We start from the raw sequence: 15285 nt of genomic DNA on the forward strand, positions 1-15285 counted from the left end.
TCAAACTAAATGGAGAGTAGACTGATACAAGAACAAAATCACCGAGTCTCAAAAAAATAAAAGAAAGGCCGTATATAGCTTTATGGCTCAATATTCTATGAATCTCCATGAACCTATCTTTTACAAATAATCAGACCCCCCCCCTTTATATAGCAGGGAAGTCATATTCTTAATATAATTTCTAAAATACAGGAATCGCATGATAGATTATTTAATTGGTCTCTCCTTGATATGCGCCGAGATTCTCGCCCAATTGTGGATATTTCGGTTTTATGTTTTTTGGCTCGATAAGCTCTCAATTGAGACCGATCTCGATCTTGATAGGTCTCTAACTTGCTCGATCTCGATCTTGATCGGTCTCTGGATCACGAGCTCCGCGACCCAACTCCGCATTATGGCTTAATTCTACACGAGGTCGAACCTTGGTCTATCATGTTCCAATCTCGATTAGTCATACGAAGGGCAAGCTCGGTTTTGACTGTATACAGATAGTCCCCTCGTTTCTCGAAAAGAAGATGACGATAAACGGTATGAATTTTTGAACTCTGACTGAGTGGGTGATGACGTCAGCGATGAGCCCGATTATGACATATGTGACAAACGTCCCGTTGGTCCAGTTACCAAGGCATTAAATGCCTATCAGTTGTTGGTTGGCCACTGCCAGTTCTGAAGCGTCATTACCAAGTTATAAGTATTCAAACTTTCATACTCATTCAAACTCTTCACTCAAAGCTTCTTCTCTACTCTTGCATCTTCTCTTAGAAAATCCCCTTGCTTCATAATTTTCACACCGCATACAACCCTAATTCTCTTTTCCCTTGTTCATCAATGGCAAAAACCTCCAAAACAGTGCCGCAAAAAGAGGCCACTTCTTCATCATGACCCGACGGTGATGAGGATGTGGCAGAGCCTCACCCTGAGGAATTTGTTTGGGTAGGGTGCTCAACCTTCATTGACATTAAAGTCGAAAAAAACTCTTCGGTACCGGGCCGATGTGAGCCGATATCGAGGTTCCGGTGTATAATCACCAAGAAAATCCTCGACAAAGTAAAAAGGGAATGCAACTAAGGCAAAAAGCATGTAGTAGTCCCATCGCCTGAAGAATCGATTATTACCCACGCGGAGGGGTCCTTAAGTGTGTATACTTATCCTTTCACGTTGGGTCCATTAGACCCTGTCATCGTTGCCTTTTGCAAGAGATATGACGTGACCCTCGGCCAGATCCATCCTTATTTTTGGAGAATAGTGATTCTTCTCGAGCAAAATCGAGGGGTGTCTTTTCACCCTTGATCACCTTATGCGCCTTTACAGTCCGTGACTCTATCGAGGAGGGCTAATCAAGCTTGCTCGCCGAGCCACCAAAGCCCCGTTCTCGAGCATAGACAAGACTCGTGACCGAGGTTAGATGTGCCAATTTGCTCGAATTAGAACTTCCAACCTAATACCCGTTGATGCCATGTCATTTCCTGAGAAATGGAATATGAATCGTGAGTAATATTCCCCTTTGAACGTTTTATTTTGTGGCTCTGCTTTTCATTTTCTTTATCTACTTTTTCTATGTTTGTTACTGTAACACCCCGAAAAATTTCAAAGTACTTAAGTGTAAGGCCTGGTAAATTTTGCAATGAAAATAATGTTTCATGGGTTGAACAATGCATAGGAAAGTAAAGGAAAATTTTTGCCAGAAAAGTGCGTTTATGTGGTCCATTATGCGACCGCATAATCACACTGCGGGCCGCATAATGGCCGCAGAAGTGAGCAGGAGTGGGCTATTCTGGAGGCAGCTATGCGGTCGACTATGCGACCACATAACAGTTATGCGGACCGCATAGTGACCGCATACAGAGGCAGTTCTTTTGGCTATTTTGTAACAAATTATGCGACCGATATGCGGTCTCATATGCAACTGCAGAACCTGTTCCGGAGCTTTATTTTTGGGTTTTTAAAACCCGACCCTATTTCGTTAAATACACTCTTTGGGTCATTTTTGAGATCTTATCTAACATTTTAGAGTGAGAAGGTGTTCTCCAATAATTGTTCTTCAATTCTTGCCCAAGTTTTGGAAGATTGAGAAGGGAAACTCACTAGGTCTTCATCCTAGAGGTAAGATTCTACACCCTGACCCTCAGTTTCAAATTTTGTGTAGGAATGGATAATAAGCAAGATAATTTCTGGGCAAGAGGGTTGGTTATTTTACATGCATGTGTTATCAAGGGGTGTAGAAAGATTTGTTTAGCTAAAAATGGTAAAGGTTGGGTTATGGGATGATGGAATCCTCCATAAAAGGATCTTGAAACCTTAATGCATACTTAGTGTTTGATAAAGTGTTCAAATGAGCTAGAACCATGATCATCTTCCTAATTTTGGTTATATTTCTAAAATAGATTGAAGTTGCTAAGAATTCCGGAACATTAAGAGTATAAGAAAGCTCAAGTGAGGTATAATGGCTAAACGCTTCTTTGAGAATTGGAATTCCCATTATCCTTGTAACTTCCGAGATGTTGATTATAAATCGAGTATCCCGATAAGTTCTGTGATGAAGATATATGTTCAATCCGTGTTTCAAATGCTCTTATCATATTGCATTATAAATTGAGGATATGTCCCAAACTATGGATTATGTATCCACATGTTATAATTTCTAGTCGTGATTTATGTGAAAGTTTTATGCCAAGTTATGTAGAGATTGTGATTGTGATACACCTACACCTGCTTATATATTGGGGTGAGGCGGCATGACCGCTTTGTGTATGAATTATGGTATTGTGGGACTGCACCTTCACCCGCTTATATTGGGGTGAGGCGGTATGACCGCTTTGGGTATAGTTTTGGTATTGTTGTGGCACCACCACCCGCATACATTGGGGTGAGGCGGCATAGCCTCTTTGTGTAGGTTCTTGGTACTGTGGTTATACATCCACCCGCATACATTGAGGTGAGGCGGCAGGGCTGCTTGATTTGAGTTGTGGTATTAAACGTACTCCTCTACCTGCATACATTGAGGTGAGGCGGCGGGGCCGCTTTGTGTGAATATGGTTATAGAGGATCTCATCTTAAATCCTATAAATGTTGTTGATAGCTTTAAATAAGCTTGCTATGGTTGAGACGGTTATCTATATTATAATATTGCCACACTGGTCCATCATATTCATCTTGTATTTATGAATTCTTAAATTGGTGTTTAGTTTTCATACTAGTACTATTCGACGGTACTAACATCCCTTTTGCCGGGGGTGCTGCATCTTTGAATGGATGCAGGTGGTTCCACAACAAGAGACACTAATCAGTGATAGCAGTACACATTATTCCCAGCTGACTTGGTGAGCCCCTCTTCATCCCGGGGTCATGTATCTTTTATTCTTTGTGTATTCTGTTTGAGGTATAGCCGGGTCCTTGTTGCCGGCATTATCATCGTACTCATCTTTATCTATAGAGGCTCCGTAGACATAGTGTGGGTTGTGTATTGGTGTTTGGGAAAGACAAACTATGTTATGGTGTGGTTGTATTACTTGTCCATTTGAGACTTTAAAAATGATGAAACTATTGGTAAGAAATTAGTAATTACAGATATGACCACTTTATTGTTTAATTAAGGAAAACAGATATTCTCTTTATTCATGAATGAGGTTGGGTAGAAGGAATCTAACAGGCTTGCTCGGTCGGGTTCACTCGGTTGAGCGCCGGTCGCGCTAACAGTTTTGGTGCATGACAGTTACAGTTGTGGACTAGATGCCGGAACCGATTCCGGAACATAAACAATGGGTTTAATGTCTAGTGTTGCAGAGACAGTACTCCGAGCGTGCTTGGATGGAATTATCAAAGAATCGATGGGAGGCCCGCAGTCATGGTAAGTGTCTTTCTTAGAACGGTTATCGTTTGATCTTATTCTCTTGCTTACTCCCCTTTTTTCCTTTGTAGGTCTTGGGAAGTACGTTGCCATGAGGCCCCCATCTAGTGATGAAGAAGTCCCTGCTCTGAAGTAGGTTAAAGAGAAGAAAATAAAAAGGGCTCCGAGTTCCCCGGTCTCGAAAAAGAAAAAACCGACGAAGAAATCTCGCAAGCCCAAGGGGGGCTCCGGTATTATGCCTTCGGACTTGATCCGCCGATTAAGGGATGAGCCAGAAGAAGGATAAGAGGATGTAGCCTGTGTGCGGGCTAATGTTGTGATACAAAAATCCTCCGAATCGGCGGAGGTTTATAAGGGATCTCTGGCCATAATTCATGAACAAGGAAAAGTAAAGGGCATTCCATCCAAAGCTGAGATGGTCGAAGAAGAGACTGGGGGCAAGGCTTCTCGGGTAGCAGAAGATATCTCGAGTGACGAGCTCGGGATACTCGACATTACTGGATCCCCTCAGATTTCGGATGCTATGATCCGTGAGGCCAACATGTTGGAAAGTCGATCATATGAGGGTATTTAGTGTTCGACTGATATCCATTGCTTTTTGGATAGGCTCGAGTCTGCTGCCTTGAAGGATATTATCGGCTTAGGTGGATTAACGGTACTGAAGAAAGCATCATAGTTGGGTGCTATCGGGTCTTCATCGAGCCCAAAACTGGTGGACCGATTCCCGTACCGAATGTTAAAACAGGTGGACCGATTCAATGAGTCTTCCAGGAGGATGCCTGAGTTTTCTCTCCCCTCATGGGAATTGCTAGTTACCTTAGATCCTTGGTGACCGAAGAGGATCAACTCGTGATGAACGCGGTAGGAGTCGCTTGCCTTTTCAATGAGGCCCAACATGCTCTAAATCAGGTAACTTCGAGGGTATTTCTACCTTTTCTGTTATACTTAGAGTTGTAGATAATTCTAACATCTTCTTCCTTGTTTGAAGGCTTTGGTGTTGCATCATGAGGCTTTCCTTCGAATACGAGAGGACCATGAGGCTGAGGTTCGGAACCTCACTGAGAAGAGTGACACCTACAAGCTTCTTAGTGAGAAGCTTCGGGCAAATTTGGTAACGGCTCGGGATGAGCATGCTGAGATGGCTGAGCAGGTATTTCAAGTTCTTCACGATAGTGAAGATGAATTGGAGATAACTACTAATGATCCGATTCTGCAGGCCTGACAGAGGTTCGAACAAATCGGACGGCTCCGAACATCGGTGGATGCAATACAGGCTGAGGCGGAAGAATTCAAAAAGAACAAGGACATTCTAGCCTCGAAAAAGGAGAGCGTCCAAGCTCAACTGGAGTCGGCCGAGACCCAGCTCCAAGCTACGAAAGAGAAAGCCTCAGTGCAGGTCGAGAAGATCAAGGAGCTTCAACATCGGTTGGATTTGGCCGTTTCTGATAAGTCAAGCTTGGCCGATAAACATAAAGTGGCCAGATTCGAGGTGGCTGTAGCTAGATTTCAGGTGGCTGAGGCCAACAAAAGAGCTAATGCTAAAGTGGCCCAGTTTAGGGTCGATGTCGAAGTCAACTAGACCAAGGACAAGGGCATGGTCGAACATGCAAAATGGCAGGCTAGAAGGGAAGCCCTCAAAGGGGTTCAAGCGCAGGGCTTCGATATCATGGATAAGATCGAAAAGGCCAAAGTAGAGGAAGCCATGGCCCGGAAGCTAGCCTTCCTTGAGGAAGACTCCGAGAGTTCAAGTGAATCCGAAGACGAAGAAGATTCCGAGGATGGGGATGCGACCCCCGATGAAGACCAAGCCTCTTAGGACTGATTTTTTGGTTGTTGTAAATTTAGGCCAATTTGGCCTTTGTAAAAAACTATTGAATATAAATATAAGGCTTTTCTTGTCCTTAGGCTCTTGAATTTTTCCTTTGTTTTTTTGTATTTACAAAGGTTGAAAATGCCTTAGCATAAAATAAGGTTGTGTTTGAGAGTTCAAACAAACCTCATCTTTATTTCCTTTCTCAATTTAGGCGTTATCGGGATTCGATGTTTATCAAAGTTTTTCCCGGAAAACATCTTAAGTCTGAGATTTTGCCAAGGGTAGCCTTTTAGAACCGGTTGTGAAAGAAATTTTTTATTTTTTAAAGGCTTATTTTTTACGGATTTCGGACATCTCCGAACCGTGTTAAATTGGTCGTAGCCATTTAGTTTGGGAGCTACCCATTGGGCTTGTTTTCCCGTCTTATCTGGGCTTGCTCGAGATAATAGTTTCCGAGCGGGGTGGCTGTGACTTTTAGAAATTGGGGCATTGCCTATTAGGTCTTTTGTTCCCGAGGCCCAATAACTTGTGCTGTTTGAGTCAGATGGCAGTCCCCGAGTGAGGGAAAGATCATTTATATTCCAGTTAAGTATTGCCTTTGGGCTTGTTTATATTCGGAAGCACAAATTGTTTTTTAAAGCATAATATGTTTGTAAGGAAAATGTTTCTCTTCATTCTTGATCGAAACAGGGTTCGAGCAATCTTTGTAAAGAACATACTTCTCTTTATTCTCGATCGAAATAGTGTTCAAGCAATCTATATGGGCGTAGCTTAGCAGTAGTACCGTTTTAGGCAAGATATGTTCCAATTGCTTGGTAGTTGTTCCCTATTCATTGTTCCGAGCTTGTAAGACCCTTTTCCGGTGACCTCGAGAATTTGGTGTGGTCCTTCCCAATTCGGACTCAATTTTCCTTCATTAGGATTTCGGATGCTGAGGGTGACTTTTCTTAGCACTAAGTCCCTGACATTAAAATATCGAAGATTAATTCTTCGATTGTAGTATCTCTCGATTCGTTGCTTTTTGGCGGCTAATCGGATGAGGGCAGTTTCACGCCTTTCGTCCAATAGTTCTAGGCTCGTATTCATGGCCTCGTTATTTGATTCCTTTGTTGCATATTAGAACCGGATACTCGGCTCTCTGACTTTGACCGGTATTACAGTTTTGACGCCATAGACTAATGAGAATGGGGTAGCCCCGGTACAAGATTTCGAGGTTGTGCGATATGCCCAAAGAACTCCTGGTAGAATTTCCTTCAACTTTCCTTTGGCGTCGGTTAACCTCTTCTTAAGATTTTGGAAGATGGTTTTGTTCGTTGATTCAGCTTGCCCGTTCCCGCTAGGATGATAAGGTGTTGATAGGATTCTTTTGATCTTATGATATTCGAGGAATTTGGTCACTTTGCTGCCAATGAATTGTTTCTCATTATCACACACAATTTCGGATGGCATCCCGAATCGACATATGATGTGATCCCAAATGAAGTCAATGACTTCCTTCTCCCTAACTATCTTGAAAGCCTGCGCTTCAACCCACTTAGAAAAATAGTCAGTCATAAATAAAATAAATTGAGCTTTACCTGGTGCCAATGGATAGGGGTCAACGATGACCATTCCCTACTTCATGAATGGCCATGGTGCCAGGACTGAATAGAGCAGTTCCCCGGGTTGGTGAATCATTGGTGCATAATTTTGACATTCATCATATTTTCGAACAAACTCTTTTGCATCTTTTTCCATGTCGATCCAGTAATAGCCGGCTCTGATTACCTTATGAACCAATGATTCAGCACCTGAGTTCCACAAGTGCCTTTGTGAACTTCCCTTAGAACGTACTTGGTGTCTCCCGGTCCTAGACATATCTCTAATGGACCATCGAACATTCTTTTAAACAAGGTTCCATCTTCGGTCAAAGTGAATCGTGCTGCCTTCGTGTGTAGGGCCCTCGATTCTCTCGGATCTGAGGGAAGCTTTCCGATTTTCAAATACTCTATGTACTGATTTCTCCAATCCCAGGTCAAGCTCATGGAATTTACCTCGGTATGACCTTTTTCGACTACTGACCTCATGAGTTTCACGACAGCTCCTGAATCGAGATCGTTTTCCTCGATTGATGACCCTAAGTTTGCGAGGGCATCAACCTCACTATTCTGATCTCAAAGCACATGTTGCAAAGTCCACTCCTAAAATCGGTGCAAAGTTACTTGTAACTTATCTAGGTATCTGTGCATTCGGTCTTCCCTAACTTGAAAGGTCCCGTTAACCTGATTCACTATGAGGAGGGAGTCACATTTGGCTTCGATCACCTCCGCTCCCAAGCATTTGGCTAGTTTGAGACCTGCAATCATGGCCTCATATTCGGCCTCATTGTTAGTCAATTTTACAGTTCTAATAGATTGTCTAACCACGTTGCTTGTGGGTGGTTTTAATATAATGCCGAGCCAGGACCCTTTCGCGTTCGAAGCACCGTTCGTGAAGAGGGTCCAGATTCCTGAGGACATACCCAAATTTATCAATAGTTCTCTTTCGACCCCGGGTACTAGGGCCGGTGTGAAGTCTGCCAAAATTTTATATTCGATATCATACCCGCTGATTTCTATGGCCCCTTTGGCCAACCGTCCCGAAAGCTCGGGTTATGCAAAATATTTCAAAGTGGATAAGTTGTTACAACAGATATAGGGTGACATTGAAAGTATGGTTTTAGTTTCCTAGAGGCTCTTTTCAAAGCGCACACCAATTTTTCTAGGTGGGGATATCTAGTTTCGGCCTCACCTAAAGTCCGGTTGACATAATAAATGGGAAATTGCGTACCTCGTTCTTTCTGGACTAGGACTCCACTTACCTCTACTTTTGATACTTCCAAATAAAAGTAAAGTCGTCCATCTGCTCTTGGTGTGTGAAGCAGCGACGGGCTTTATAAGTACCGTTTAAACTCTTCCAAAGCATGCTGGCATTCTGAGGTCCACGTAAAATTATTTGTTTTCTTTAGCAATGAGAAAAATCGGTGGCCTTTATTGGAGGAACTCGAGATGAATCGCCCCAGGGCGGCCATGCACCCGGTTAACCTCTGCACGACCTTTACGATGTCTACCAATGCGATGTCATTGATAGCTTTGATTTTGTCGGGATTAATTTCGATTCCTCGGTTAGTTACCATGCACATTTTTTCGGGTTTAGATTCATGTTGTATTTCTTCAATATACTGAGAGTTTCCTGCAAGTTCTTTAAATGGTCCTCTACTCACAGGGACATAACTATCATGTCGTCAATGTAAACTTCCATAGATTTCCCTATTTGTTCTTCGAACATCCGATTTACTAGGCGTTGATAAGTGGCACCAACATTTTTTAATCCAAATGGCATTACATTATAGCAGTAGGTACCATATTTAGTGATGAACGAGGTCTTTTCTTGATCATCCGGATTCATTTGTATTTGGTTGTACCCGGAATAGGCATCGAGAAAACAGAGGATCTCATGGCCAGCCGTGGCATCGATCATGCGATAGATATTAGGCAATGGAAAAAAATCATTGGGGCATGCTTTATTTAGATCCTTGTAATTTACACACATTCTAAGTTTGTTTCATTTTTAGGGACTGCTACTACGTTTGCTAACCATTCGGGGTATTTTACTTCACGGATGGACCCTATTTTAAGAAGCTTGGTTACCTCGTCTTTGACAAAAGCATGTTTGACCTCAGACTACGATTTTTGTTTTTGCTTAATCGGATGGAACTTCGGGTCCAAGCTTAGTTTATGAGTGGTGATTTCCTGTGGGACCAATGTCATATCAAGATGGGACCAAGCGAAACAATCCACGTTATCTATAAGAAATTGAATAAGCTTTTTCATGAGCTCGGGATTTAACCCCGTGCCTAGGTATACCTTTCGTTTGGGTAGATGTTCTATTAGTGTTATTTGCTCCAGTTCTTCGACCGTTGTTTTGGTAGCGTCAGAATCATCGGGGACCATGAAGGATCGAGGGACCCCATAATAATCATCTTTGTTAGTCTCCTGCTTCTCTACTTTGGTCGAGGCTGGCGTTTGTGATTGCTATTTGGTCTCCTATTTTCCCTTCGAATTTGACCCCTTTGTCGATAAGAGTGATGACATCAGAATCACTTCGTCAATGGAAAATATTTTCTTTGCGGCAAGTTGCTCCCCGTAGATTGCTTTGATTCCCTCTGGTGTTGGGAATTTCAAAACCTGGTGAAGGGTCGAGGGTACTGCTCTCATGTTGTGGATCCATGGTCTCCCGAACAGGGGGTTATACCTCATGTCTCCCTCGATCACGTGAAACTTCATCTCCTAGATGGTCCCGGCCACGTTTAATGGCAAAGTTATCTCGCCCTTAGTAGTTTCATATGCCATGTTGAATCCATTTAGCAAAAGGGTCACGGGCACAACCTGGTCCTACAGACCGAGTTGCTGTATGACCCTCGATCGAATGATGTTGGCCGAACTACTTGGCTCAATTAACACACGCTTAACTTGAGTCTTATTCATGAGTACAGATATTACTAGTGCATCGTTATGGGGCTGCATGATTCCTTCTGCATCTTCGTCGTTGAAGGACAAGGTTCCTTTAGGTATGTAATCCTGAGCCCGAGATCGCTTCTCCCTTGTGATCGACACCTTAGTGCGTTTTAACACTGGCCCTTGGGGAACATCGACTCCTCTGATAATCATGTGAATAATGTGTTGCGGTTCTTCTTGCTTATTTTGTCTATTGAACTCCATGTTTTTGAAGTGAATCTTGGCCCGATCACTTAAACACTCCCGAAGGTGCCCTTCATTGAATAACCGGGCTATTCTTCCTCAACTGCCTGCAATCTTCCGTTATGTGGCCATGGGTGCCATGGTACATGCATACATGATTGGGATTTCTCTGGGCTAGATCGGTCTGTAGAGTCGAGGCCATTTAGTATCTTTGATGCATCCGATAGCCGATACGATGGCGGATGCATCAACATTGAAGTTATACTCCGACAATCGCGGTGCTTCTTTAGGTCCGGTATGCCTGTCGAAACCGTTCTTGCTCATCAACCCTCGAGAACCTTGGCCTCGATCACTTTTCCTTTCACCTGGTATAGAGTTGTGCCCAGGTCCGTTTCCCCTACGATCTCTATTATATGGCTAGTATCGATCCCTGTTTAACCTCGGTTCTCGATCGATGTCCCATTTGGTAACGGATCCAGAAGGAGCCCCCAACTGGTCGTCTTTAACTCTAATCTTTGATTGATATCAATTATGTATATCGACCAAGGTAATAGTTAGGTACTCAATCAAGTTCTGCTTCAACTTTTGTGAAGCCACTGAGCTTCATTCATTCAGTCCTTGGGTGAAAGCTTGAACGGCCCAATCGTCTATGACCAGTGGTAGATCCATTTGGAAAAGAGATACAAACTCTCTAAGCATCTCGTTATCTTTCTGTTTTAACTTGAAAAGGTTGGACTTCCTAGTCTCGACCTTTATGTCTTCGGCGTGTGCTTTTACAAAAGAATCTGCAAGCATGGCAAAAGAATCTATAGAGTTAGGTGGTAAATTATGATACCATATCATTGCTCCCTTTGATAGGGTTTCCCCGAATTTCTTTAGTAATACAGATTCGATCTCGTCGTCCTCTAGATCATTCCCTTTAATGGCACATGTGTATAAGGTGACATGCTCGTTGGGGTCAGTCATTCCATTATACTTAGGAATCTCGGGCATGCAGAACTTCTTGGGGATCGGTTTGGGAGCTGCGCTCGGGGGAAAAGTTTCCACTTTTTGGAATCCAAACCCTTCAATATTGGTGGTGCACCTGGGATCTGATCAACCCCAGTTCCACCTCCAGCCTCAACCTCCGGTCCCAGTGTTTCTGATAGGGACCTTAGGGGAGCCATATAGATATTGGCCCATATAGTGGCTTCTAAGGCCAAGAGATCGAATGTTGCACCTACTTCTTCCAGCCAGCAAGGGGATTCCGCTAGATCCAGGTGAACAAGTTTCTTCAGTTGGATCCTCCAGTGTTCTCAGGTACTAATACTGAAGAGGACCCCCATAACTTTATTGATGATATGCACAAGACTCTCCGAGTTATGCGTGCTATTGGGATGGAAGCAATGGTGTTGGCCTCCTACCTCCTGAAAGAGGTAGCATATTCTTTTTTTGAGCTGTTAGAGGAGTCCTGTGAGGAGGGGAGCCCTCCGGCAAGGTGGAGTAAGTTTGCCAACGGGTTCATTGATAATTTCTTGCCTACCGAGACTAAGGCAGCTCGTGCCGCCGAGTTTGAGAGCCTAAGACAAGGACACATGAGCGTGTGGGATTACCATATGAGATTTCCGCGCAAGTCCAAGTATGTCATTTACATATTGCCTACTATGGAGGCTAGAGTGCGCATGTTTGTGCCGGGCCTCAGCCACTTGGTTATTAATGAGGTCGCTACAGGTTCCTTGAATTCTGATATGAACTATAGGAAGATGGTGGCATTTTCTCAATCCACAGAGACCAGCAAATTGAAGAATTGAATGGAGCGAGAGGGTAGGAATAAGGCACGGTCCGCGGGCAACTTTGGTGGTTCTTCTAGTGGTGGTAGTGGTGGGAGGTCTGTATTTAGGGGAGGGCCATCCAAGCAATCCTTGTCCTTTGCTCAGTCTTCAGTCAGTGCACCGCCATCAGGGCCCGGTCAGCAGCAGTGGAGCCGTTTCAGGCCCAGTCAGAGTAACAGGGATCCTACCAGCAGAGTCGGCCTGGTGGGACATTCCAGCATAAGCGGAGGCCCCCATGCCCTAGGTGTGGGAAGTTGCATTTAGGGGCCTGCTACATGGACCTACCCATATGCTACGGGTGTGGTATCAGAGGTCATATTTAGACGGATTTCTATTCGTCCCACCAGAATATGGCAGGGGTACGGCAGAGCCAATTAGTTTTGCAGTTACTACATCCACGACACCTTCTCCAGCTCGAGGAACTACAGCACCCGTAGGGCGTGGTGCAGCTAGGGGTGGTGTACGGAGTTCGGGAGCACCCAACCGTTTCTATGCTATGAGGGGTCGCCAGAGTTTAGAGGCTACTTCGGCTGTTATCACATGTATATTGACTGTCTAATCTCATGATGTATATGCTCTTATTGATCCCGGTTCCACTTTGTAATATGTCACTCCCTATGTTGCTATAGAATTTGGGATAGAAACGGAACAACTCCATGAGCCGTTCTTTGTATCTACTCCAATTGGTGAGTCTATTGTGGCCGTGCATGTTTATAGGCATTTTGTTGTCACGGTGTATGGTCGGGATACCGTGGCAGATCTCATTGAATTAGGGATGGTTGATTTTGATTTGATAATAGGGATGGACTGGCTTTATTCATGTTTTTACAAGCTTGATTGCCAGAACTGTTAAGTTTGAATTTCCAAATGAGCCAGTTATTGACTGGAAGGGGGATAATGTAGTGCTAAAGGGTAGATTTATTTCTTACCTTAAGGCAGCAAAGATGATCGACAAGGGGTGTATTTACCACTTGGTCCAGGTTACAGACACCGATGCTGAGGAACCTACGCATTAGTCCACGTCAGTTTTGAATGAATTTCCGGAGGTATTTCCTGATGAGCTCTCTGGGATTACACTAGACAGGGAGATTGATTTTGCGATCGATGTGATGCTAGGCACGCATCCTATATCTATTCCACCCTACATAATGTCGCCGACAGAATTGAAGAAACAAAAGGTGCAGTTGAGGGATTTGCTATAGAAGGGTTTTATCCGGCCGAGTGTGTCGCCTTGGGGTGCACCGGTTCTCTTTGTAAGGAAGAAGAATGGGTCACTGAGAATGTGTATTGACTATCGGCAGCTCAAAAAGATCACGATCAAAAATAGGTACCCACTGCCAATGATAGACGACTTGTTCGATCAATTACAGGGTGCCAAGTATTTCTCTAAGATTGACCTAAGATCGCGATATCACCAATTGAAGATCGGGGAGTAGGATATTCTGAGAACAACTTTTAGGACTCGGTATGTACACTTTGAATTTTTGGTGATGTCTTTCGGGATAACAAATTCCCCGATAACTTTTCTGGGTCTTATGAATCGAGTCTTCAAGCCTATTCTCGACTCCTTTGTGATCTAGTTCATTGACGACATTCTTGTATATTCACAAAATCGAGAGGACCATGTCGATCATCTTAGGGCAGTTTTGCAGACTCTGTATCAGCACAGGTTCTGTGCGAGGTTTTCAAAGTGTGAATTTTGGATTGAATCTGTCACATTCTTGGGTCATGTCGTGTTCAGTGAAGGAATCAAGGTTGATCCTCTGAAGATTGCAGCTGTGAAGAATTGGCCAAGACCTACAACTCCAAAAGAGATTCGCAATTTCTTGGGCTTAGCTGGGTATTACAGGAGGTTTGTGGAGGGATTCTCTACTCTTGCCTCTCCATTGACTAAATTGACGCAGAAGGCGATTAAGTTCCAATGGTGAGACGCTTGTGAAAAGAGCTTCCATGAGTTAAAGTTAAGATTGACTACGGCTCCGGTGTTGACCTTACCGGAGGGTACATATGGGTTTGTGGTATATTGTGATTCTTCAAGGATCAAACTTGGGTGTGTATTTATGCAACATGGCAAGGTGATCGCTTATGCTTCAAGGCAACTCCAGAATCATGAGAAGAACTATCCAACACATGAATTAGAGCTTGCGATGGTGGTTTTTGCATTGAAGATTTGGCGTCATTATTTGTATGGAGTCCATGTGGATATATCCATGGACCATAAGAGCCATTAATAATATATTTTAAAACAAAAGGAATTGAACCTAAGGAAGAGAATATGGCTTGAGTTACTCAAGGACTATGACAATGATATTCTATATCATCCGGGGAAGGCTAAGGTTGGGACAGATGCTCTTAGCCGAAAATCCATGGGTAGTTTGGCTCACTTGGAGGCACATCAAAGGCCGTTGGCCAAGGAAGTTCACCGGTTAGCTAGTTTGCGAGTTCATCTTGCTGATTCTAGTGAAGAAGGGGTGCTTGTGCAAAATAGGGCAGAATCATCACTTGTAGTGGAAGTTAAGGAGAAGCAGTACGACAATCCGTTGTTGGTACAGTTGAAGGAGGGGATTCATAAACATAAGACCATGGCTTTTTATCTTGGCACGGATGATGATACACTAAGTTACCAAGGGCGACTATGTATTCAAAATGTAGATGGTCTCCGGGAAAGAATCATGACCGAGGCTCACAATTCCAGGTATTCCGTGCACCCAAATGGATTTTCAAAAGACCGATTTCTTCAAGTTTTAAAACCAAGGTATATCTTAGGCTCACCTTCTTACAAACATCTCTTAGAGTTACACAAATATTTTATAACGTAACCTCTTTTCACACGCTTTATAAATACAATCCATCTACACACATATTTCAAAAACTCTTTCAATTATATCAACCAACATATTTTTAGACTCCTTCATAAATTCGCATCTCTTTAAAGGTTTCACGCTCCTTTTATTCTCCCTTAGGTATGTAGTAAGTCTTACTCTTTAATTCTGATTAAGGCATAGTGCAAATAATTGATCCCAAACCTAGTCTAAGTCCTATGGAGCTACCTCGGGTAGATTTTAAGGGGTGACTAATACCTTCCACTTAGAAGAA

At 43.4% G+C, this 15285-nt stretch overlaps 1 protein-coding gene across 1 annotated transcript; it reads left to right on the forward strand.

The window, feature by feature from the left end:
• The first annotated feature begins 11718 nt into the window (after nucleotides 1–11718).
• Nucleotides 11719–12168, forward strand: LOC138902829 (uncharacterized). The gene has a single exon (XM_070190729.1). It carries the CDS (start codon nucleotides 11719–11721, stop codon nucleotides 12166–12168), a length of 450 nt encoding a protein of 149 aa, XP_070046830.1.
• Nucleotides 12169–15285: the final 3117 nt, after the last annotated feature.

This window comes from Nicotiana tomentosiformis, chromosome 12 (assembly GCF_000390325.3).
Source record: "Nicotiana tomentosiformis chromosome 12, ASM39032v3, whole genome shotgun sequence".
Classification (NCBI taxonomy): domain Eukaryota; kingdom Viridiplantae; phylum Streptophyta; class Magnoliopsida; order Solanales; family Solanaceae; genus Nicotiana; species Nicotiana tomentosiformis.